Source organism: Protomyctophum parallelum (genome assembly GCF_964188405.1).
Source record: "Protomyctophum parallelum genome assembly, chromosome: 9".
Classification (NCBI taxonomy): domain Eukaryota; kingdom Metazoa; phylum Chordata; class Actinopteri; order Myctophiformes; family Myctophidae; genus Protomyctophum; species Protomyctophum parallelum.
The window spans coordinates 53,270,708-53,297,742 of NC_139706.1; the positions used below are offsets into that span (position 1 = coordinate 53,270,708).

Here is a 27,035-nt window from a genome sequence, read left to right on the forward strand (position 1 = left end):
CAGGAGCATCATAATGAAGGATGAGATCACCAGGCCCTTTGGCCTGACGTTAGACTACATCAATGATCACATATACTGGAGCACGGGGAGCATCACGGGGGGGATCAGCATTGAGTTTGCCAACCTGGATGGAACCAACAGACACACAGGTTACACGCACGCACGCACGCACGCACGCACGCACGCACGCACGCACGCACGCACACACACACACACACACACACACACACACACACACACACACACACACACACACACACACACACACACACACACACACACACACACACACACAGATTTTCACTTAGTAAGAGACCACACCTTCGCTCAAGTTCAACCATTTATTGGTAAATTGAATGATGAAATGGGGGGGAGGAGGGGAACCCGGGATGGGTGAGACTCAGGATGGGGGTGTGGTCTCGGGAGAGGACGCCGTGTATGTATGCACGCTCGGAGAGCGGGCGTCTCTGCTCCGGAACTGCCCCAAAAAGAGCTGGCTGGGAGACGAGTGCGGGACTGGAGGAAGGGACGCGAGTGAGGATCCTCGAGAAGGGGGAGAGGGTTTATAGGCGGCCTAGGTGGAGATGGGCGTTTTGGACGTGTGAGATGTTGGTCCTGATGTAGGACTGGTAGGCCTGGGAGGACCAGTGGCCGAGGATTCGGATGAGGTGGTCCGAGAGGCCTCGCCTAGACGCGGTGGTGGCTGCGCCGATGCGGAACGAGTGGCCGGAGTAGAGCTGGGAGGGAAGGCCGGACAGAGCGAGGATTCGGCGGAGGTGCTTGTGGAACCAGGAGCGGGTGGCGATGGAACCCGTCTCTGTGGTGAACAGGGGGTCGTGTGGTGAGGCGTTGAGGGAGCGTCTCGTGGAGACGTAGCGGAGAATGGCTTCGTAGGGGCTGAGAGGGGAATCTGTACGGAAGAGGTGGATTGCTGAGGAACGCCCGAGCTGGTCTGTCTTGCTGTGTTTGAGGGTGAAAGTGAGGGAGTCGGAGGAGTGGAAGGTGATGTCGGAGAGGCTAGGATGACGGGAAGGGTCGTAACGGGCGGAGGAGGATGTGAACTCTGCGCAGCGCAGGAACCCCAAGAAGGCGAGGAGGAACATGCATTCTAGGGTTAGGTCCATTGACGCACGTGCCAGCGTGCTTGTGGGGGGGGGGGAGAGAGAGGGAGGAGGGGGAGGAGGGGGAGGAAGGGGGGTTTGTAGCAGGCGATGCGTGTCCAGAGCGGCTTGACGGTTTCGCCAGCCACGATGCGAACAATGCCGCCTTTCGGTCGGTCCTCTGTAATGGAATTCCTCTGGCCGTGAGAAGGCGCTGGAGCCCGGCCACCGTCCAGTCGGCGACTGACAGGTGTAGTTGGCCGAGGCTGGCGATGACGGGGGCGACGGAGAAGGAGGACCGAGAGGACGTAGCGCGGCTGCTGCTGCTGCTCGGTTCCGCCGCCGGCCTTGGCTGTGCCGGCGGGACCGAGCGCGAGCTTGACGTGCCGGTGTCGGGGATGGCAGACGAGTAGGCACGCCTGGAGCTTCCTGACGTAGATAGAACGTCCTCGCTGTCGGAGGCGTGAAGCTCCAGCTCGCGCTGCAGCGGCGCTGCGGTTTCCTCTCTCTTTTCTTTTTTGGGTGAAGAAAAAGAGAGAAAGAAAACGAGCGATATGCGCCGCTGCTAAGCAGCACTTTTGTTCAATGTAGGACACGAACACAAGTAGTTACCGCTTGAATCACAACAAGTAAACAAGTAAACAAGTGATATTTAGCTTTGAGCGTATTTAGCAATTTGATCGGCAAGTAAACGGGCGTGGATCGAGTGACAGGTTGTCAAAACAATGTGACGCTTACGTTCTGTATGCTGAGGTGAGGTTGGAGACGGAGCGAGAAGGGATTCTGCTTGTCTGAAGGTTCTGGATCACGTAGTGAGAACAGGTAGATGTTGGCGCACAGGTGTATTTATACTGTGGTGATTGTGGCAGGATTGGCCAGGTGATAACGACAGGCAGGTGGGTTTGATAAGGAGGGGAGTGATTTATATAAGGAGGGGGGAGTGGTTAAGGTCGAGCGGAAGGAGACCTCTTCTCCCGAAACTACGTTGTATAAATACAACTTCCCTTAGTATGGGGATTCATGGATGCCATTTTTACAAATATTTTGGTCAACACAAATCATAGAGAGCCAAATATAGCTGATCTACAGTCTCACAATGCGACGCGTCGTGAGCTTGTAGATCTGCTATTCTTGGTGAGTGACACCAGTGTGCAGTTAATATGTAAGGCATAATTCACGCATGCGCACACACACACACACACACACACACACACACACACACACACACACACACACACACACACATACACACATGCACACAAACGCACACACATGCACACACACACACACACGCAGCCACACACTCACGCACGCAGGCATGCACGCAGCCACGTATGTAAGCACGCAGCCACACACGCAAGCACGCACATACGCTCACATGCACGCTCACACACGCGCGCACACGCGCGCACACACACACACACACACACACACACACACACACACACACACACACACACACACATCATACTCACATACTGAAGACACTGTAATTACACAATTCCAGGTCCATTTTACACTCTGTGTTAAAGGAATGCTCCAGATTTGACTGTGTTCAAGAACAGCTTTTGTAAATGTTGTCCATGAGTAGTGGAAGAAAAAGTAATTAAAGCAGTAAGAACATGATTTACTTCAGAGTACACTTTACTAAAACATTGTATATCTTATTATAAATAGTCTTACTGCTATTTCATAATATTCTGACGCTTTTGGTTTTGTGTGTCTGTAGTTCTGGGTCAGGACAACTATATCGTTGGTATTACCCTGTTTGAGGAGTACATCTACTGGAGCTCCAGCGACGGCTCCATCTCCAGAGCTCACAAGACTCAGGGAACCAACCCCACCAGACTCATCAGAAACCGGAACAATCTAAGGGACATCCAGATCTACCACCCATATCAACAACCTGAGGGTCTGTACCACCTACTGTACACAACACTCTCATTATGACTCTGCATAATGTTTTATGACTTCTATTAACTGTCTATCATTGTATTATTATCTGATCTGTTTTGAAAAGCATTACGTATACAGTATAAATACACCCTATAATAATAACAACAACAACAGCAACAATAATAATAGTCATATTGTGACATAGTAGTAGTAATAGACAGTATTAGTATAGTATAATCGGAATTGGCCACATCGGCCATACAAATGCCATATTTGTATCGGATCGGTCTCAAAATAATCCAGATTATTTCATCGGTTTACACCAGCAAAATAAATTAAAAGTTCTACATTCATTCATTCATTCACACTTGCAAAAAGAGTATAGGCTACAGTATGTATTGATTGGCTTTGGGCCAAGCCCCTAGAGGACCTATAGGCTTGTTTCCATTGTGGCCCTCTGTATAATATCGGAATTAGTCAGATTTGGTATCGGCAGATATGACCCTGCAAATAATGGGAGATCGGATGTCGGTCATTATAATTTCATAACTGTGCACCCCTAAACAGTATTGTAACATAATAGTAGTAGCTAGTATAGTGTTGTATCAGTATAGTAATAGTATTCAGGGCTCTCATATTCATTATATGTGTACATGTTTTCCTGCAGTGTCTGCTCATCCGTGTCAGACCAACAATGGAGGATGCAGTAACCTGTGTCTGCTCTCACCTGGAGGAGGCTACAAGTGTTCCTGTCCAACCTACTTCTACTTGGCAGCGGACAACAAGCAGTGCATGTCCAGCTGCACTGCCAGCCAGGTGATTCACCTCCAGTTCACTTGTGTTATACGCGTTTATGTCTTTATAGGTCTCGTGTCTGCTGTCGATAGTCATTCTAAAGATGTGTGTCGTCTCTCCCGTCAGTTTGCTTGTAAGAACTACAAGTGCATTCCGTTGTGGTGGAAGTGTGACACGGCAGATGACTGTGGGGACGGCTCAGACGAACCTGCAGACTGCTGTGAGTAGAGACTCAGAGACTGAAACACATCTTACTACATGTGTTTACACTGATTACACTTAGTATTACTTTGTACTCCAATGTCCTTTAACTGTTTCTGACGCCTGCATTAAATATATAACTACAAATGTCTTCTAATTCATGACAGTTTCTTAAAATCCTGTTTCTGCATGTCAGTGGTGCTCAAACCTTTTCATGTCAAGGACCCCCAGAATAATATGCATTTGGCCGTGGACCCCCATCTGAAAATATGTTGTTCCAAATATTTGAATTAAAAATGTTCACTTTGAAAGAATATATAGTCAAAGATTTGCGCCACATTTTCACGATTTTTCAAAAATAGCATATCTACAAGCTCATAGCGCGGCACTCAGTTTCGTATGAGTCCTTTTTGAGTACAATCTATTGGTAAAAATGAAATAGAGGTCAATTTTAAAACAACCAACATCCAACAGACCAATGTAAAAAAACAAAAAAACAAATTAATAAAATAGCCTACTAATGTAAACAATTAAAAACAAATGGCTTCTAAATCCTAAAAGTTTTCTGTAAAACCTGTGTTTCTATGTCAGTGGTGCTCAACATTTTTCAGGTCAAGGACCCCCAGGAATTATCTGTATTTCGCCATGTACCCCCATCTTTCCAGGGACCCCCCAGAAGCAAAGATTTGAGTTAAAAACGTTCACTCTGAACGAATATATATTCAAAGATGTGCGCCACATTTTCACGATTTTTCAAAATTAGCAGATCTACAAGCTCGTATAGCCCAGCATTCGGTGCCGCGCTATGAGCTTGTAGATGTGCTACTTTTCAATAGCTAAAGTATAACATAATGCTGGAAATACCAAAAGGGGTTCCCGTCCTGAATGGGTTTAAGGCCACATTTCGGTCAAGTCCATGCACAGTGCACACACACATTTAGAACTGATGGCTTCCCCTGTTGGGCAATTACAAAATAACTTTACACACAGTGTTATGAAACATGTCTGTGAGTTGTAATGTTTGGACTAAACAATTCATTATAGTCAGTGCATTTGTAGAAAAAAGCGGAGATTAGTTAAAAAGGCGGAAAACTTTATTAAACCGACATGCTTCGACCTATACCGGTCTTGTCGGTTTCATACATGTGTTATCCCGATTGATCCAGGAGCACCTTTTTACTATTTTTATATTTTGTATACCTGCACACCTCCTGAGCACCGGGTTGCTTCCTTGCCTCTGCATACTAAGTCACATTTGTATTTCCATTTGTAGCAACCCTTGGTGGCCGATTAGAATACATCTTTCAGGGTATTTTTAGGTACTTATGTCATCCTGCGAGTTTAGTGATGATTGGTCCAACAACAGTGGTAACCTAGCACAGCAGCTGGCCTCATGCCATCACGGTTTATCTGGTAAGACATCAGTTTATGTAGGATACTTCTGTCTGAAAGCCAGGTGATAATAAATGTCCTTTAACGACACACAGCAGAGATTTTTTTTCAAATATGAAGTGCGGCAGGAGCAATGTACCCCTCACTTTGTTGCATATTTGAGGATTGTTCACGGTAGTGAAACAAAATGTGTCGTCCGTCCACTATGCCATTTGAAACTTAGTTAAAATAGCTATATTCCAGGAACAGGCACAAAGCAGATATCCACCAATACAAATATACACATAGTTTGGGGAGTGGGACAACGTCGCTGCACAACACATGTAGTGTCGCTCTGTAGCTGATTGAAACACATTTATTTTAGTGGTGGGCCAGCAAGGCCTTCTCTGCTGGCCCTGCACTTTCCTGATGCAGAAATTTATATTTTATAATAAGTTTTTATTTTTAACAAATATTATATATTGTATTTATTTCGCTGCCACTGCACTATTTCTCACTCAGACAGGCTGGATGCTCTGCTTCCATTCTGTGCAGGTACAACAGCGCTTGGTAACCTTTAAACCAATGGGATTATTTCCTTTTGTTGTCTCCGGGTAAGGCCTTCATAAACTCCACTGAATCCCCTTGCTGTTGAAATGAATGGGAGCAATATAGAGATTGACAGGTTCCTTAGCCAATCAGATTTCAAGTTTTCACTGCTGGGCGTCTTCTTTCAAGTGCCAGGGCCAGCTAGCTGGCCTTTGGTGACGTTAACGTCTTGCGTGGATCCCATCGCTAGGGGAAAATATTGTCCAATGAGAAAAGAGAACTGGGTGTTTGAAACTTTCTGCGCGAGTTCCCATCTGATTCTGATACTCATTCTGAGGTTGGCATTGACTGTGTGGGTAGTTGTCATGATCCAAGGAATCCAGGGAATGTCAGTGATTGTACGACCTTTGATTCAAGAGTTACGGGTCGAAATGTAACGCCCAACCTGGTGGAGACAATGTATTAGAGTAATAGAGACAATCCACGTTCTCTGTTGTGAAGCTAATTGATTGTGTTATTTGTTTCCCTTCAGCTCTCCAGGCTGAACAAACACACAACACAACAGGTAAACAAAGATTACAAATCATCATAGATTATAGATAGACCAAGAGCTTCTTCTAATTAAATCTCTCTCTCTCTCTCTCTCTCTCTCTCTCTCTCTCTCTCCAGAGTCTGTGAGGTTGGTGAATGGGACCAGTGTGTGTTCAGGCAGACTCACCTGCTCAGGTAATCAGGGACGTGCAGAGGGACCAGGAGAGCCAGGGCTGTGGCCTGATTCTTTTCTTTTTTACTACCCAGATTTAGAGGAATATCTCATTTTAAATGAACACTAGGATCTAGAACAAATTGTAACCAGTGCAATGATGCAGTAAAGCCAATATATACTCAAACAAAAGTAATACTTAAATACATTAATGAAACGAACAACATAAAATAGAATAGAACAGATACCAGGACACTTTCCTATATCAGCTGAATCTCATCACGATTGCAAATGCTTTCCCCACACTGAAAGTACAAAAACTATCATTTCATTGGCATGACCACGATGGGCCGCAGAGACATGAAGCAGGGGCCGCATGCGGCCCGCGGCCCGCGGGTTGAGTAACGCTGGTGTACAGTATGTGTTAAAATGTGGACACACCCACCTGACCCATCTCCTCTGCCTCCTCCTCCTATGACAGCAGCGTCTCATTTCAATAACTTTAATTAGCATTCTTTTCAACATGCGTGTGATTTGCTTTAAATGGTAAATGGTGCTTTTATCCAGAGTGCTTTACATAGATTGTGCATTACATTCACCCATTCACACACACATTCACACACCGATGGCAGAGTTAAGGTCTCCACACACCGAGCACGTTTTTCGGATTTTTAGCTGCGTTTCTATCGATTTTCCGAAAAACGCGGCTGGTGTGCAACCACCTTTAGTCCAACCTACTTAGAACCTACACTAACTCTGGGGGAACCCAGCATCGAACCGGCTACTCTACCGGCCACTCTATCCCCTGATCCACTGCCCCTTCACTTACTCTGATTTAGGTTGACAGATATTTTTGGAACGTACCGGTGGTGCTTTCTGTGTCCCCTGCAGGACAGACTGTGTGTAAGACTCGGCCACAGTTTTCACAAACTTATCCGGTATCCTATATGATCCGACTCCGAGTATGTGTAGCATCTTTTGTGTCGATTACTTAAAATGAAAGTAATGCATTTTCTAATTTTGTTTTTACTGCTTATTTTCGTCTCTGTACAGATGTCAGGTTGGTGGAAGGAACCAGTAACTGTGCTGGAAAACTTGAGATGAAACTCCATGATGAGTGGAGACCAGTGGATGATTCTGACTGGACCCTGCAGTCATCATCAGTAGTGTGTAGACAGCTACGCTGTGGTTCTGCTGTTTCATCACTAAGACTGGTTGGTTCTACAAATCAACCTGTATGGTGGATAACATCTCCCTGTGTTGGCTCTGAGTCTTCACTGAAGGACTGTGGAACAAATGCGTCTTATACTTCAGCCCACAGACTGGAGGTGATCTGTTCAGGTAACACCTGTTCAGGTGTCTGTCTGTCTGTCTGTCTGTCTGTCTGTCTGTCTGTCACACAGAACACACACCTCCCTTGCCACTGAGGGCTACACATTCTTTACTTGTATTAACCTAAAGTACGAAATAAAGTACCACCAACAAAATGCTCACATATTAATAGGTTACCGAGTCCTGACCGTCCATTACAGAGACATGTTAGGAATTATGAATACACAAAAAGTTAGTTATTACATTTAGACAACTCCTTATTTGTGCGCAGTGATGTTGGAAAATGTATTCTTGAATGATCTCAACTAAGATCCCCACTCTTAAAAAAATGGCATTTCAGAGATGAGCGGAGCAGTCCTGGAAAAGTGTAATGTTCCATGATTAAAATGATCTCTCTCTCTCTCTCTCTCTCTCTCTCTCTCTCTCTCTCTCTCTCTCTCTCTCTCTCTCCAGATTCTGTGAGGTTGGTGAATGGGACCAATGTGTGTTCAGGCAGAGTCGAGGTGAAGTCTAACCAGTCGTGGGTCTCAGTGTGTGAAGATGACTTTGACCAGCAGGATGCAGAGGTGGTCTGTAGGGAGCTTGGCTGCGGGGCTCCTTCAGTCCTCCAGGGGGCGCTCTATGGAGAAGTTAACGCTTCAATGTGGACCACAGAGTTCCAGTGTGAAGGCAACGAATCTGCTCTCCTGGACTGTAGAACCTCAGATTCAACTAGAAACACGACCTGCTCACCTGACAAGACTGTTGGACTCGCCTGCTCAGGTAATAATAATCTAGAAAAGAACATAATAATTTCACATAATGTGACTGGTTTGTGGTCACCTGCAGCCTGGCATCATTCACTTCCCTGTGCAGTGAGTGGAATGTACTCTAGCTGCAGACACTGTCATGTCTGTGATTACTTTGATTCTGATGGGATGAGAAATCACATCCAATATAAGCATATGGTTGTGAATCACCAAGGTGGTAAAACTGGAGCTATTTAGGCTATTACCTTGTACTTCCTGCTGCCACTGTAGTCCAATTGAATTGTGGAATTGGTCGAATTGAAGAAGTAATCCAGCACCGCACCACAAGGCACCACAAATATGTTATGCTTAGGGCACCCAAATGGCCAGCAGCGGCCCTGATTACCTCTATAGTAATGTCATCAAGGGAGACTTGTCCAATATTTCACATGTCATCCTGATTGGCTAAGATTGACCTCTACTATAGACCGATTCACAGAGGGGTGCCCTGGGCGCGGCCATTACTGAGGGGTAATCCATGGAGCAGGTGCTCCGTAGGCCAGGTGTAGCTAATCAGTGCTGCAGTACTCAATGGTACACCCTCAGTAATGGCCGCACCCAGGAAACCCTCTGTGAATCGGTCTATATTGTCGGTGGAGTCCTGTGCTCATGCAGAGGAGCACATATTTCTAGTTTAAAACATGAAAATGACATTGCTAGCCTGAGATAAAACAGTAAAATACCAACTATACTTGTAATTCACATTCCTATTTAACAATGAAAGTAATTCATTTTCTTTTTTGCCACTGTACAGAGCCTGGTGACGTCATGTTGGAGGGAGGAACCAGTAACTGTTCTGGTATCCTGGAGCTGAAACACCAGGAAGAGTGGAGACCAGCGGGTTCTATTTATGACTGGAACCTGAAGTCATCATCTGTAGTGTGTAGACAGCTGAACTGCGGCTCTGCTGTTTCAACACAAAGGAGGTCTGATGCAACCGTTGAACCTGTGTGGAAGATTCCATGTGTTGGATCTCAATCTTCACTGAGGGAGTGTGGAGCAAAGGAGTCTCGTAATTCCACTGAGAGACTGGAGGTGTTCTGTTCGGGTAAAACACATAAACAGTGACCTCCACTATTACAATAATGTGCACTCCACTTCACCTACACAACTCCACTGCGTGTGAGCGTGCATGCGCGTGCCCTTAATAAGATACACGTACATTGACACCCCCCTTCTCTCCCTCCTCCTTTCTCTCTCTCTCTCTCTCTCTCTCTCTCTCTCTCTCTCTCTCTCTCTCTCTCTCTCTCTCTCTCTCTCTCCAGATTCTGTGAGGTTGGTGAATGGGACCAGTGTGTGTTCAGGCAGAGTCGAGGTGAAGTCTAACCAGTCGTGGGTCTCAGTGTGTGAAGATGACTTTGACCAGCAGGATGCAGAGGTGGTCTGTAGGGAGCTTGGCTGCGGGGCTCCTTCAGTCCTCCAGGGGGCGCTCTATGGAGAGCTGAACGCTTCGATGTGGACCAAAGAGTTCCAGTGTGAAGGCAACGAGTCTGTTCTCCTAGACTGTAGAACCTCAGATTCAACTACAAACACGACCTGCTCACCTGACAAGACTGTTGGACTCACCTGCTCAGGTATAATCTAATCATTTTAGTAATGTCCTCAAAATATGAGGAGGGAAAATTACCATCTATGCCGTGAAAATTTGAGGACGGAATTGCAGCAAAATTAAATGTATGGCGCCGACATTGGTGATGTGGTTGGCCGTTGTGATTGGCTGGAAGCTGTGCCGTTATTCCCATTATGCGCTGTGATTGGCTGAGCATGGCATAACGGGTGTGCCACAGCCAGTGACACCCGTTATATATAAGTTGCAGATATTCCGTGCTCAAACTTTGAGTTTTTAGTTTGACATTTGGTCAATTCCGTTACAAGAAGTCACCCGTTTGCCGTCTTGGGAGTGACAGCTCACCATGTGTTAGTGTTAGACAGTGTTAGGAATAGATCCCCACCATCTGTTAACAGAACGGGTGCATGCTTTTGGTTAGACATACCATTGGTCTGATATCTCAAACCCTCACCCTCACCCTAACCTCCGGGGCAGCACACCTAAACCTAACCTTAACCCTCTCCCAACCCTTAACGCACCCCTCACCAACTTTAATCCGGTCGTCTTAACGCACCCCTCACCAACCTTAATCCAGTCGGACCAATGCTATGTCTAACCAAAGTATGCGTCCCAACAGAACACCACCATCCATTAACATGGAGTGGGAGAACTGAACACTTTCGGCTCACAAGGCATGTCTGCTCTAAATGGTTTGTAACGGTCTTGTCTCTGTACAGAGCCTGATGACGTCAGGCTGGTGGGAGGAAGCAGTAACTGTAGTGGTGTACTGGAGATGCAACACCAGGGAGACTGGAGACCCGTGGATGGTCAGTCCGACTGGAACCTGGAGTCATCCTCTGTCGTGTGTAGGCAGATGGACTGTGGATCTGACGTTTCAACACAAAGGAGTCCTGCTTCAACGGTTCAACCTGTGTGGTGGATCACAGCTGACTGTGTTGGAACCGAGGCTTCACTGAGGGAGTGTGGAATGACACTGTCTGAGAATTCCACTGTCACATTGGAGGTGATCTGTTCAGGTAACACAAACAGTGACGTCCGTCTACTTGCCTACTCACTTAACCTACCTATCTACAGCATAGAAACAGGATGTTTCTTTTTCTGAATGATTTTAAAACATTTTTTGCATCGTCTAATTTCAGAAAAAGCCATACAGAAGCCATACAATATGTTGGATCTCTAATCTTGGTTCCATCTCATTGGCTACTCTATACTGTTTATTTAAATATCTGCTGTACTATAATTCAATCACTCGTGTCTTGTTACAGATCTTCTGTTTAAGCCAAACATCAGCGTCTTCCCCACTCTAAACGGGGTTTCTGAGGGCCAGCAGCAGGGGCAGCAGGTGTTGGAAGGTTCCAACTTCAGCATCAGCTGCTCCATCCTGCCACAGTACCCAGACGGCTCCTTCCTTCTCACCTTCACTGGAGCCAACAGCACACACAACCACACCCAGCCAGCTGTCAATCACTCTGCCAACTTCCTGTTCTTCGAAGCAGGCCCCGGCCACCAAGGGAATTACAGCTGTGCTTATCACGTCGACGTTGTTATAAATCACACCAACGTGTTTTCTCACAATGTCTCCTCTGAGAGCGACATCCTCTCTCTCACCGTCACAGGTAACCTGAATGAAATTACCTTTAAACTCACAATATGAATCTCCGTCAGGCATGATTCAATCAAACATGAAGGTTTATCAAATGTTCTTACATGATTTGATGATGTTTTATTTTTCACAGTCCCTCCTACAGTCCCTCCTACAGTCCCTCTGACACCTGAGGACAACAGCAGCAGAGTTACAGTCACTGTGGTGGTGCTGCTGTTGGTGCTGGTACCCATCCATTGTCTCTATTGTCTCTGGAAGGTAATACATCTTTACACAACACAAGACTGGAATGTACATAAATGACAGTTAAAGTGTCTTCATACAAACAAACAATAGAGAGATAGGAGGGTTTTCAGCCAGACGTGATTCAGTGACTTAACGTTGGGTGTTTCTGTGTTTCTCCAGGCCAGCAGAAGACATAATGCAGGAGTGTGGGACACTGCGACGGTTCATTATAATGTCGAAAATGAGAACATTGATATTGAGTATTATAATGTTGATAGTTCTCATTCTGAATCTGGCCTCGAGTATGACGTGATAGATGAACAAGTAGTTGTTGAATCTGGCCCCATTGAAGAGGCAGAAGACTCAGACTATGAAGAGATAGACCAACAAGTAGTTGTTGAAGCTGCTGGACCCAGTGAGGAGACAGAATACCACCAGTATGAAGAGATAGATCAACAAGGAGTTGTTGAAGCTGGACCCAGTGCTGAGACAGGAGTCCAGGCCCCATAGACACTTGAGACGCTCAGGTGGCACAGTAAAGTAGCTGTGCCCACCATTGCGGAGTCTAGGGGGGTTCGAATCCACCTCATCTGGCTTTGTCGAGCATCTACACAAACACATTTGGCCCATGTTCGGGGGAGGGTGATATTTATATAGTCACTGCACATAATCCTAAGTAGTAGTAAGATGAAGGCTCTACATCCTCCCGGTATGATCTCCAAGTGAGCTTGTGACAATGTACAGCAATGTGTGTGGGGGGGGGGGGGGCAAAGAAAGGGGGAAAAAAGAAAAGAAAAAAAGATTGACAGGAACAGACAGACAGAAGAACAAGTACTGTACTTTACCTGGTGTTTGTGGTTGTAAATAGAAATTGGGGATAAAAAGGGGCAAAAAATAAAATAAAAAATGATTGACAGGAACAGACAGACAGAAGATACTTTACCTGGTGTTTGTGGTTGTAAATAGAAATAATTCCTCCCAGTCCACACAGACCAAAGCTAAACGAGGACAGACAGAAGATGTGATTTTGAAACGGAAGCCTTGTTGCGTTTTTATTTAGCTTGTTATGGGGGCATGGTTAAATCAATGTATTTAGTGTCACGGTCAGTCATCCATGCTGGCGCTGTATAATACTACAAATATTAGCCGTCCCAAACGTCAGGCTCAACTGCCGCCTATGCAGGCAGGATGCTCTCTGTGGTTCCTCTGTAGAAGATTATGGAACCGTGCCCCGAGAATTAATATCCCAAGGAGGCAACAGCAACATGTAAATAGTCTTTTAATAATTAAAATAGTCAACTTGATGAAGGGCTATGGTCAGTGGTTGCTATACAATTGTTACTTTTACATATTTTACGCGATTATGGTATTAATATGAATAATCTTGCATTGTCATTCAAGCTAATGTGTAATCCCTCCATTTTATGATATGTGTTTTGTCTATATATTTTTTTACAGAACAGTGTTTGTTATGAGCAGTAAGCCATAGTGTAAATAGGAGGTTATTGTTCCTTTGCATAGGCTCAACTTATGTAACTTAGATAGCATTTTATGTAGACATACAGTAGCACTCTATAGTATAGTGTATGCGCATAGCGTCATTATATAGATATTCCACTGTTAGGTTGTTTGCTTACGTATGATTCATGATAAAATAAAATATGTATGTGATATATTACCATGTTTTTGTTCTTTTTCTTTAAGATTTAAAGATTTAAAGGTTTTTTTTAAATCACAGTTAAGCAACTTTACTTTGTATTGTATCCTTTTCTTTGTGTTACTTATCTCTATTGTTGGATGAACACCTCATTGAAGTTGGTATACTGTGCATATAGTCCATTATGAAGGCATGAAACCCATTCAAAGCGCATTGGAACTGAATGCACCTTCATTACTGTAAAGTCGACGGTTGTCACTTAACTATTCATACAGTTTTAAACAGTTGAATTGATGAGATAATGTAATGTTTGTTTCTTTGTGCCTTTTGAAATAAAGACAAAAGTCCTGAAAATGAAGAACGTTCTCTCCACAATGTGTTGTGTGTTGTAGAGGAATCGGTTACCATGAACACAAACACATCCAACAGCAGCAGCAGAAGACACACAGTGTTTTCAACATATCTAAACCGAAAGCTGCTACGGTAACTGACCTTTTAACATAGATAAAATACTTTATTGACAATTTCAAGTGCCAACGTGGATTACACACTAACCCTTTTCAAGAGGGATTTGGCCATGGAAGATCCTCGTCAAACACATTTTCATTCAAAACAACACAAAAACAATTAATGCAGAGTGAAAACATCACAGCGCACACGTTACACCAGAGCAAAGAACAATGAAGAATCCTAAATAATCATAATACCTCTCCATCATCTTCAGGGGGGTTCCTGGCACTGAGGCCGGGGCCACTGGAAAATATATGCAAAACATGTGTTCATTCTATCTGATAATAAATGCATTTTGTTCTCAGTCCCCCTGGCCAAACGAGATATAGTCTTCTGGACTATAGACAGGGCTATTTGTGTCTATGTTATAATGTTAGTAGCCTATGCATGCGTTACAGCTTGTGAACCAAACATGTTTATGGTTAACAAATATGTTATATTATTATTTATTATTATACAAATTTAGAATCTATGATCCTATGTCCTAGGATAGGTGGTGGTGTAGCAAAGATTAGGCACAACATTTGGAATAGAATTATACCGTTCTATATTCTATGCTTTATTGTTGCTACACTGCCTGTCTTTGGTTTAGGGGTAGGGTTAGATATGGTTATTGTTGCTAAACTAGGAGAAACGTGATTTCGTTTTTTTCTGCTGCTACAGTTGGGAAGAATGACAAAATAAATCAATCAATCATTGCACTGAATTATTGTTACATATTCCTGTAAATGTTTTGGAAATGCATTGGTAAAAATGTGTGGGAATCCTGCGACACGATCATAGTGCCCTTAAATTATTTGATCTGTGTTTATTACTACAGTCGAGTGCTGATGATTTATTGTGTATCTTTGTTTTATCCAGTGTTTTATTGTCCACTAATTGTCAGTAGATTAGTGTAATGCTTTTTTTAACTTGTAGTCAGCTCAATGAATGAACTGGTTGGTGGTGACGTGTAATATTTCACCACTACACCCATAGGTGTCCCTGACAGACTTATCAAAGTTCCTCTCCACCTGTAAACAAGAAAGTGCTCCTTGGCGTTGCTGAAATGGTGAATATTTTCAGCTCCATCCATAGTTTTAAAGAATTAAATGTTTCTTCTGTATTCTCTTTTTTTGATAGCTAGAGTCTGGTGTTCATAAGAAAATAATAACATGCTTCTTTCTCTGTTGGTGTCAACAAGCAGCCTAAATTACAATGGGTTCAATCTATGAACTAACCTTCAGGAATGAAATAATGTAACTATAATTCATGGGTTAATTATTATCCATTTTAAGTTATTTCACGGTACATTATGTGGTCTGTTATATTGTAGGCTTATAGTTATTCTAACCCTATTTTCAAATAACTTTCCTCATCAACTCTACAAAAGGCAGCAGGGGAAATGGTTATAGAGCTGTTACTGATTTTGTCCACTTGAGGGCGTCAGAGACCCTATTTTCCTTTGAGGGACAAAGGCCGTTGAATAAGAACAGAACTCAGAACTTTGCAAGGGTGATAATGAATATAATGCTTTATGAAAACAATAGCAATCTCTAGCAGTCACTTTGGGACAAATAGCATTTATTTCCCCTCAAAACTATTTAAATAGTAGTCTAGGCCGCACACGCAGTCACGCACACACACGTACACACAGTTACAACCCAGCCCACGGCCCCGCCCCTACTTGAATATTATCATCCATCCTGTCAGCCAATCACATCGCGTCATTCTCCGCACATGACCTGCCCCGCGTCACTTTGAGAAGTAAGCCTGGGACCGAGGCTACTTTGATTGAATGATTATTGAAAGCATTTCTGTCTGAATCCTTCTCTTCCAAACACAACAGCCAACAGACGGAACAGCGGCGGACCCCCTGGCTGTAGCCATTTAAACCCTGTGCTAACCGTACCTGCTACTGGTAAAGGATTTATCATTTTAGAAGGGCTTTCATAAACGGTGGATTTATTGCGTGGTTTAACAGAGGAACTGTTTTAAGTTGTTTTTTTTGTTTTGAGAGAAAAGGTAGGCTATCGTTTGAACTGTGGAACATAGGAGTGAGTTTCTTGAGTTGTGTGAATTTAATCATTTCATTTGGTTTGTATGTAGAAGGTTGCTGTGAGGTATTTAAACCAAATGTGTTGGAAAAAGTAACCTTTCAGTTGTGTTGACACACTGACGCCACACAGCTGAGTCAAATGACTAATTGGCATCACCAGTACAATGGGATGAATCTAGAGTTGTAATGCATGCCGTCCATTGACAGCCCATTGATCCACATTGAATGCAGCTGTAGGGCAAGCTTGAATTATAGCCTACTCTCAATCTGCAAAGCAAATTTGTTTCATAAAAATACACCGTAGACGTGTTATAAGTGACGTTGAGCTACTTTTTGTTTGGAAGCAAAACAAAACAGGTGGTAGGCATGGCTGTTCAGTGACTTCCAAAAGTACTCGACATTACTTGTAATTTGTACTTTAAATTGCTTTCTAGAAGCGGATAAGATATTGACTCTACAAACTATTGTGCATAGGGTTACATTTTGATATTGCACTTTTAAATATTCTTTAAAGGATCCCTGGTTAAAGACAAATAGGCCTATGCCTTAAGACATTATACTTAACCCTCTATAACAAATCTTAAAATGGAAACTATTTTATTTCTTTCATAAATAAATAATCTTTCACTTTCACTGCTCCTGTTGCAAGTTGATTATGTCATGTCCATATGGTCTATCCCTATGGAATGCATACTGTATGCTAATAAAAAACAGCTTAATACTTCCTAAGATTAATATAAGCATCAAAGCAATATTTTAAATACTTTTTTATGCATTCCATGGCGCTGGACCACACATGGACATCATCAACCTGCAACGGGAACAGTTCCTATGGAGTAAAATATTCTCTATTTATGAAAGAAATAATATATTGAAGGTGTTATGTTACAGAAGGTTTATTTTTACATTTTAGTTATAGATGTCTTAAGGAATATTTGTCTTATGTTTCTATTACTGTGAGTGATATGGTCAGCTTCTGATGTCTTTCTTTCTTTCTAGATGTGGATGGAGATGACCATAGATGCCCTGGTCTCCTGTGTCCCCATGTCTGAGTGGCCTCCAGGCCGACCACCCCATCCTGGCTGCTAAGATGTCCATGTGAAGGTCACCAGGGTTCTGAGTGGCCTCCAGACCGACCACCCCATCCTGGCTGCTGAGTGTTTGTATAGAGAGAAGCATGGCTGAAGAGCTTTGCATATCAGTCGTTTCTTGCTGCTGCCAAAGTCAAATTGTGATATCTGTAGTGTTTAGTACATGGCCGCTTATGAGATGTAGATATAAGTACACCTGACTGGTGGAAATAGCCTTGTGATACATACTGGGTGTGCTCTTTGGTCGTTCACAAAACAAAAGTAAACAAAATGCCACAAACTCACTAAAAGCTGCACAAAATCACACAAATCAAGGGATGTCCGACAGTCCGTGTCCAACTCCTAATTGCCGATATCAACAGATACCGATATATATATATATATATATATGTATGCAGGCTTTTTCCAGTGGTGGAAACATAACTCAAACGTTTTACTTAAATAAAAGTAGGCTATAAATACTGCAATATAGAAATACTCCGTTACAAGTAAATTCAACATGTACTCGAGTAAAGGTACAAAGGTTTTGGTATAAAAATGTACTTAAAATACCAAAAGTAATTATTAATAATTACTCATGCAAAATGTCTCATCTAAAATGATCTAATCTCTCATCTCAAGTTTTCAAATGTATAAAAATCATTTGAAAATAGCAGATCTAGAAGCTCACATGTGTCTTATTGTATTGTGAGCTTGTATAGATGTTTTTAATGTAAAAATAAAAATAAAGTAAAATTAAGGGTTAGGGTTATTCATTTTTAATGCCTTTATCGGCCGATAATATCGGACATCCCTAACAAAAATATATATCAAATGTGTCAATACATTTCAAAGTGCCACTAAAACTTCACCAATAAATAAATAAACATCCACAAGTTCCATAAATTAAATGCCACAAAGGTTTGACAAACATGCCGAAAAAATGAAGAAATTACAAAAAATACGTTTCATAAACATCTTCTGCCGTATGTCCATAGAACAAGCCAGTACAGTGTGTCATTGTCTAGGTCACCTAAGCCACGATCACCATTCGGTGGCCGGTATTTGGGGCAAATGGTCATTACGTGTTCCACAGTCTGTAGTGGATCCTCGCATTCACAGTGGGCACTGTCCGAGATGTCCCACTTCTGCTTTGAGGGTTGTCCACTCCTTGCAGGGGAGGTGCTGGCAAAAACATATTTGGGGTCCTCAATGTATTCCACTGGTCCCTCTGTCTTGCCTTCACCCAGGATGCCTTGGAGTTGTCAGCTGGTGTTGTGTGGAGCAGTTCTTGGGCCTGTATTGGCAAAGGGGCACCGTGACTTGAGGCACGTGTGCTGTGGCAAAGGGTGCCGTGACTTGGTGTGTGTGTGTGTGTTGTGGCAAAGGGCACCGTGACTTGAGGCACGTGTGCTGTGGTGTCTCTGATGACCTTGTGGAGGAGATGGCTGGGATTCACTCAGCTGTGCCTTCCCGGTGAGGGCCAGCGTGGCTGCTTCTCGTCTGACCTCTGTTGGAGTGATTCCAGCGAGAGCAGGCAGTTCGTTTGGGGTGGCCCATCCTGTGTTGAGGGCAGCATCCAGCTTCTTGACATGAGAGCTACGGCTCCAGACTGGGGAACAGTACTCTGGTCGTCTGCATAGCCATACTACATTGATGTTGTTGCAGGGAGGTCGTGGATGTAGCTGTTGAACAGCAGTTACTGGTGTGGAACCGAAAAGCTTCACAAACATGCCAAAATGTTCTAGTTTTTAATCTAGTTTATTTTCAAATAAATTCGTTTTTACTTCTGTTTTGTGAAGCAACTTTGGGTACCTTGAAAAGTGCTATATAAATTGTATGTATTATAAAAAAACAGCAATTGTCGCCACACAGACATCCCAAATTCCTATTGGCAGCAGCAACAAGTGAGTGATGTGCAAAGCCATTCATAGACTATAACCACCATGTCTTCCTTCCAGATGCTGAGAGGCTCAACCGGAGCCCCTACAGGTGGATATCTGCAGTTCTCGCTGTCCATGGATGAATCTGCATGGGGGGGCTCTGAAGGCGGCTCAAAGTAAGAAACCACTTGGACTTTTCTATTACTGTGAGTGTTATGGTCTGCTTCTGTTTTAAATGTTCTCTATACATTTTGTGTATGATGTGAAAGGACACAATGTACGTATATCTGGCTCTTGGTCACTTTAATTAATCTTTCGTTCTTTCTTCCTTAGGGTGGATGGGTCGTGGTAGACGTCGTGGAAGGACAGAGATCCGTTTCAAAGCTTCCCTCCCGGAGGACTTCTACTGTGAGTAGGAATATTTCTTGTTGGGATGGATATCTGTTGTACTGTTATGGTATGAAGTATAGCATGGCAGTATGATGCCTCCTAGTGGCACTGTGGTTGAATGTCTGTCAGCTCTCCAAGCTAATCAAAGTCTTAATGACACTTTTGTTAACCACTTCAACCCCAGCATCTCTATTCTGGGGGAAGCGTTCAGCCAAATTAGCAGATCTACAAGCTCACACTGCGTTGCAACGTGTTGTGAGCTTGTAGATCTGCTATTTTTGGCAAATCAATTTGTGTAGAGTGAAATCGGAGCATATACCAAATGCTCTCTTTAAAGGTCTGTTTTATCAAATCTATAGAGGGTTTAAGTGGTTCTGAATATGCAGCTCAACAAAAGCTAATTTGGTCTTTATTTCTTTCTTTCTTAGGACGGAGATCTGTAGGTGCCGGAGGACTTCAGACCTGGGCCTGCCCGGTGAGGAACCGCACAGTAAGAACCGCTCTAGGCCTTTCATGATTATGAGGTTTCTTTTTACTGGACGATTATTGTCGCTCAAATAAATTGCAATTAAATATTTAAGTGTGGCCCGGATGGTTAGCTCAACTGTCTGGGCACCTAGGCTGCCAAGCCAGCCGGATGGCGTGCTGCGGGTTCGACTCCCGACGGCCTTTGCCGCGTGTCACTCCCCATCTCTTTCCCCCTTTCCTGTCTATATACTGTTCACTATCAGTAAAGGCATAAAAAGCCCCAAAACCAACATGAGGGCTACGGCTCCAGACTGGGGCACAGTACTCAGCGGTGGGGAAAACCAGAGCCTCGGTACCGGCTAGACGCTGTATCGGTGCGGCACAGGCGGTGGTCTTTCTCTTGACGCTGTCAGGTGTTGTTTAAAGGACAGTGTTCTGTCCAGCTTCACCGCAAGATATGATGGGGAGGAATGGGACTGTAAAAATATACAAATGACACCACTGCTATCACCGAAGAGCACACCCTAATTGATCACGTCTAGGTATTTCAACAATTTAGGCAGTTATCACATACTTTATCCAGAGTGACTTACAGTAAGCAACAACAACACATAGTAATACATCAAATTCATAAACAATTGTCATCAAGAATAAGAAGTAAGCTAAGAACCTAACAGTAGACTATTGGCAGCAACAACAAGGGAGTGATGTGCGATGCTCTTCAGCCGTTCATAGATGATAACCGCCATGTCTTTCTTCCAGATGTACTGCTGTCCAGGAATCTGCATTCCTCTGAAGACGACTCAAAGTAAGAGACCCTGTTAGGCCTGTCAAAAAGAACCCTAACTTAAACGTTTATTACTGTAAGTGATATGTTTAGCTTCTGTTTAAATGTTCTCTATAAATAAAAGTTTGATGTACTAGGATGTATATATGTTGTGACAGGATGGAATATATATATCTGGCTCTTGGTCACTCTAATCAATCTTTCTTTGTTAGGATGAAGATCGCGGTGGATGTCGCTGGAACGCCGTTGCTGGACAGGGGGCGCACACGCATACACACACACACACACACACATACACACACACACACACACACACACACGGAAAGGCTAATTCGGTGTGTTTTTTTTTCTTTGTTAGAATGGAGATCTCAGCCGATGCCCGAGATCCGAAGCTTTCCCCGGGTGTTTCCGCTGAGGACTTCTGGGTCGCTGGGAGGCTCGGACGGAGCTGGAAGGTTCGGTAGACGCCACTGGAACCCGTTTAGGCCTGTCAGAATCTAAGGTTTTATAATGGCCGATTTAATTGTCGTCATACTAACATTCTAAATAAAACTTTGGCTTTTGTAGGCTTTGTAAACAAAAAGCTGCACATGGCATAATTCAATAACTTTATACACTAAAAAAGAAGTAAATTACAAAGTGACACATTTAGAGCTTGTAGAGCCTCGGTACTGGCTAGACGCCGTATCGGTGCAGTACAGGCGGTGGTCTTTCTCTTGACGCTGTCAGGTGTTGTTTAAAGGACAGTGTTCTGTCCAGCTTCACCGCAAGATATGATGGGGAGGAATGGGACTGTAAAAATATACAAATGACACCACTGCTATCACCGAAGAGCACACCCTAATTGATCACGTCTAGGAATTTCAACAATTTAGGCAGTTATCACATACTTTATCCAGAGTGACTTACAGTAAGCAACAACAACACATAGTAATACATCAAATTCATAAACAATTGTCATCAAGAATAACAAGTAAGCTAAGAACCTAACGGTAGACTATTGGCAGCAACAACAAGGGAGTGATGTGTGAAGCTCTTCAGCCGTTCATAGATGATAACCGCCATGTCTTTCTTCCAGATGTACTGCTGTCCAGGAATCTGCATTCCTCTGAAGACGACTCAAAGTAAGAGACCCTGTTAGGCCTGTCAAAAAGAACCCTAACTTAAACGTTTATTACTGTAAGTGATATGTTTAGCTTCTGTTTAAATGTTCTCTATAAATAAAAGTTTGATGTACTAGGATGTATATATGTTGTGACAGGATAGAATATATATCTGGCTCTTGGTCACTCTAATCAATCTTTCTTTGTTAGGATGAAGATCGCGGTGGATGTCGCTGGAACGCCGTTGCTGGACAGGGGGCGCACACGCATACACACACACACACACACACACACATACACACACACACACACACACGGAAAGGCTAATTCGGTGTGTTTTTTTTTCTTTGTTAGAATGGAGATCTCAGCCGATGCCCGAGATCCGAAGCTTTCCCCGGGTGTTTCCGCTGAGGACTTCTGGGTCGCTGGGAGGCTCGGACGGAGCTGGAAGGTTCGGTAGACGCCACTGGAACCCGTTTAGGCCTGTCAGAATCTAAGGTTTTATAATGGCCGATTTAATTGTCGTCATACTAACATTCTAAATAAAACTTTGGCTTTTGTAGGCTTTGTAAACAAAAAGCTGCACATGGCATAATTCAATAACTTTATACACTAAAAAAGAAGTAAATTACAAAGTGACACATTTAGAGCTTGTAGAGCCTCGGTACCGGCTAGACGCCGTATCGGTGCAGTACAGGCGGTGGTCTTTCTCTTGACGCTGTCAGGTGTTGTTTAAAGGACAGTGTTCTGTCCAGCTTCACCGCAAGATATGATGGGGAGGAATGGGACTGTAAAAATATACAAATGACACCACTGCTATCACCGAAGAGCACACCCTAATTGATCACGTCTAGGAATTTCAACAATTTAGGCAGTTATCACATACTTTATCCAGAGTGACTTACAGTAAGCAACAACAACACATAGTAATACATCAAATTCATAAACAATTGTCATCAAGAATAACAAGTAAGCTAAGAACCTAACGGTAGACTATTGGCAGCAACAACAAGGGAGTGATGTGCGAAGCTCTTCAGCCGTTCATAGATGATAACCGCCATGTCTTTCTTCCAGATGTACTGCTGTCCAGGAATCTGCATTCCTCTGAAGACGACTCAAAGTAAGAGACCCTGTTAGGCCTGTCATAAAGAACCCTAACTTAAACGTTTATTACTGTAAGTGATATGTTTAGCTTCTGTTTAAATGTTCTCTATAAATAAAAGTTTGATGTACTAGGATGTATATATGTTGTGACAGGATGGAATATATATCTGGCTCTTGGTCACTCTAATCAATCTTTCTTTGTTAGGATGAAGATCGTGGTGGATGTCGCTGGAACGCCGTAGCTGGACAGGGGGCGCACACACATACACACACACACACACACACACACACACGGAAAGGCTAATTTGGTGTGTTTTTTTTCTTTGTTAGAATGGAGATATCGATAGACGAGCTGATGTTCCCTGGACAGAGATCCGTTCCAAAGCCCCCCCCCCCCTGGGGGCTTCCTCAGAGGACTCTGATGAGCTGTGAGTAGGAACAGTTCTTGCTTGTTTCTGAGGATGGATAACTGCTTTTGTTCTGTTATGGCACGAAGAATGCCATCATTTACAGTAATCCAAATGTTTTAAATATTTTATGATAAATCTAAATGACTGAAAGCACAATAGTTTGAGAGTCAATATCTCATCTGCTTTTAGAAGCACTTGAATACAAATTACAAAAGATGTTGAGGACTGTACATGTGTTGATGCCTCCTAGTGGCACTGTGGTTGAATGTCTGTCAGCTTTCCAAGCTAATCAAAGTCTTAATGACATTTTGTAACCACTTCAACCCCAGCATCCCTATTCTGGGGGAGCGTTCAGCAAAAATAGCAGATCTACAAGCTCGCACTGCGTTGCAACGTGTTGTGAGCTTGTAGAGCTAATGGTTTCTTTCTCTCTCTTTCAGGATGGAGATCATAGACACAGCTGGAGCCTCTAGAGATGGAGATCTGCAGGTCTGTCCATGGATGGATGGGAGGACGGAGGACGGAGATCTGGGTAGACGCTGGAGGTCTTCGGACCTGGGCCTGCCCGCTGAGGAACTCAACGGTACGAACCGCTTTAGGGTTAGGGCTTTTTTAGGCTTCGTAAAAAGCCAATAATCGTCCGTTGCCGATAATTGGTCGATCCCTATTCTTAAACGTTACTGTAAGTGCATGTGTATGTTGTGACAGGACACGCACACACACAGCAAAGCTAATTTGGGGTGTGTCTCTTTCGTTCTTTGTTAGAATGGAGATCTCAGCCGATGCCCGAGATCCGAAGCTTTCCCCGGGTGGTTCCGCTGAGGACTTCTGGGTCGCTGGGAGGCTCGGACGGAGCTGGAAGGTTCGGTAGACGCCACTGGAACCCGTTTAGGCCTGTCAGAATCTAAGGTTTTATAATGGCCGATTTAATTGTCGTCATACTAACATTCTAAATAAAACTTTGGCTTTTGTAGGCTTTGTAAACAAAAAGCTGCACATGGCATAATTCAATAACTGTATACACTAAAAAAGAAGTAAATTACAAAGTGACACATTTAGAGCTTGTAGATCGGTTGCTTCCATTATTTCTTTAAAATGTTTGAAAATATATGAACATTTTCAACATGGAGACGATTATGACTATTATCTCTAAAAAAGTATCTCAAATACTTGGCGATTAGGTAATTGTGACAGGCCTAAATCCTTCTAGTTGTGTTTTTTTATATCATGTTCTGTAATCAGTTAGGGTTGACTATAGACTTTTTTTAGGAACAAGATCATCATGCCGGTGAAGAGCACGTTTCTAGCCAATGGAGCAACTATTTCTGATCACCTTTGGAGTTACATCACAGCAAGGTAACTATACAACACACACACACACACACACACTATGATCATGACATCAGCTTGTGACTGCAACTTGTTCTTGTTCCTGTTCGCAGATGACTCGGCACTGCTAGTCTCGGACAGGAACAAACTGCAGGTTGAAAAGGCCCTCAGCTCTGAATTCGGTAGAATCTGTACCTGGCTCGCTGATAACAAACTATCCTTACACCTGGGAAAAACTGAATCCATTCTCTTTGGATCTAATAGTAATCTCAGCAAGGCAAATGGCTTCTTGGTTAGAGTTGGTGACAATGTTATCACACGTAAAGATGAAATTACCTACAGTACCTAGGTTCCATCCTGGAGGCTAATCTTTCCGGTGATAAAATGGCCACCATCGTAATCAAAAAAGTCAACCGAAGAACAAGATTCCTTTACAGGATCTCCTCACTGTTCAACAAAAACACCCTTAAGGCCTTAACAGGAGCCCTCATACAAAGTTTCTTTGACTATGCATGCACCTCCTGGTACCACAGCACCTCAAAGGCCCTTAAAACTAGGCTCCAGACTTCCCAAAACAAACTGGTCAAGCTCCTACTTGGCCTCACCCCCCGAACCTACCTCACTCCTGCCCACTTTGACAGGCTGGAATGGCTTAGGGTCGACGACTGAGTACAGCATCTTGCAATGGGTCTGGTCCACAAGATTCGATACACCACCAATATACCCATGTACCTGTCTAGATACTTCCTTAATGTTAACGAAGTCCACACCCACAACACCAGAGGGAGTGCAACGAACCATGTACAACCCAGATTCGGCACTAACAAGGGACTAAATTATTTTCACTCCTATGCCCCCAAAATGTGGAAACAGTCATTAAGACATGTGAATCCCTTGACTCCCTTTTTCCCCCTCACTGTATAAGTTTATTTTCCCTCCCTTCCCCATAGTGTCTTATTTGTACGTCTCTAAATGTTTTGATTAATTGAACATGGTGGACCCTCTTGTAAACAAGTGTAATGCTTAATTGGATCGTCCACTTAAAGTTAACAGTCTTTGTATTGAGTTTGTGATTGACATGTACTGTGATTCTGCAAACTGTTAATAAATATTTCAATCAATATTGTTTTATGAACAAAGTAGTAATGAGCATTTCTTTCTTTTCTTTAGGACGTTGCTGGTCTCCTGTGTGGCTCCATCTGGAGGTCAGCAGGGTTCTGAGTCACTCAGATCCTGACTGGTAGTGGTGATATGTAGATGTGATCAATCAGGGCTCTTTGAAAATAATAAACAATACAATAATAAACCAATATAAATAACTAGATAATAATATAAATAAATGGATAAAACGAACGATAAAAAAATAGATAAATAATAGATAAATTAAAATAAAAGTAAATTAAAATAGTAAAAAATAAATTAAATGAAATAAATTAAATTAAATAAATTAAATAAATTAAATAAATTAAATAAATTAAATAAATTAAATAAATTAAATAAATAAATAAAATTATTAATATAGACTATAATACATAAAATAAATTAAATTATCAATATAGTAATGCATAAAATTAGTAATAACAGTAATACATAAAATAAATGCATAAAAATAAAATTAGTAATAACAGTAATGCATAAAACAAATACAATTTGTAATGCATGAAGTAAAATTAGTAATAACATAGTAATCCATCAAATAAATACAATTAGTAATATAGTTATACATAAAATCAGTAATAACATAGTAATATATAAAATACAATTAATACAATAGTAATACTTAAAATAAATACAATTACTTTGTATTGTAATTATAGAATGACTTAAAAAAATGTATATATATATCAATCACATCTACATCTCACAACCAGGCTATATTGCCAGCAGGCAGGTGGACTGTAGACTCACTACAGCTGTCACAATGTGGTAAACTGTGTTTTGACCCAACTGGCCTCCAAGGAGAGGCGAGCATGGAGCCGGACATCTGATGATACACGAGAGAAGACGCCATAGTAAAAAAAAAAAGAATGTAATAAAAGTAATGTTTCATGTTGATTGTACTTTATTAATGATGCCATATATCTGTAAATCATTTTCTTGTTAATAAATTATTGCATTTATACCCGGGTGTCTGTTATGGGTCCATTACCCCT

At 42.8% G+C, this 27,035-nt stretch overlaps 2 protein-coding genes across 2 annotated transcripts; both read left to right on the forward strand.

The window, feature by feature from the left end:
* Positions 1-1,372: 1,372 nt before the first annotated feature.
* LOC310863932 (uncharacterized protein) lies at positions 1,373-12,643 on the forward strand (the record flags this gene model as incomplete). Its single annotated transcript, XM_083772467.1, has 12 exons — positions 1,373-1,509; positions 2,633-2,670; positions 2,830-3,012; positions 3,664-3,812; positions 3,918-4,011; positions 6,445-6,477; positions 9,490-9,783; positions 10,001-10,309; positions 11,022-11,321; positions 11,571-11,921; positions 12,042-12,166; positions 12,314-12,643. 12 exons carry the CDS (start codon positions 1,373-1,375, stop codon positions 12,641-12,643), a joined length of 2,343 nt encoding a protein of 780 aa, XP_083628593.1.
* A 10,478-nt stretch (positions 12,644-23,121) lies between these two features.
* LOC310864043 (uncharacterized protein) lies at positions 23,122-26,183 on the forward strand. Its single transcript, XM_083772582.1, has 6 exons — positions 23,122-23,159; positions 23,349-23,571; positions 23,994-24,136; positions 24,319-24,415; positions 24,823-24,909; positions 26,053-26,183. Exons 3-6 carry the CDS (start codon positions 23,995-23,997, stop codon positions 26,117-26,119), a joined length of 393 nt encoding a protein of 130 aa, XP_083628708.1. The 5' UTR covers positions 23,122-23,159; positions 23,349-23,571; position 23,994; the 3' UTR covers positions 26,120-26,183.
* The last annotated feature ends 852 nt before the right edge of the window (positions 26,184-27,035 follow it).

What these genes read in the sequence shown, in the direction of transcription:
- LOC310864043 (XM_083772582.1), top strand. Translation starts at nt 23,995, where the DNA reads ATGGAGATCATAGACACAGCTGGAGCCTCTAGAGATGGAGATCTGCAG. An exon ending in GCCCGCTGAGGAACTCAACG is followed by an intron (nt 24,137 to 24,318) that starts GTACGAACCGCT and finishes GTTCTTTGTTAG; the next exon opens with AATGGAGATCTCAGCCGATG. An exon ending in TGGAGTTACATCACAGCAAG is followed by an intron (nt 24,910 to 26,052) that starts GTAACTATACAA and finishes TCTTTTCTTTAG; the next exon opens with GACGTTGCTGGTCTCCTGTG.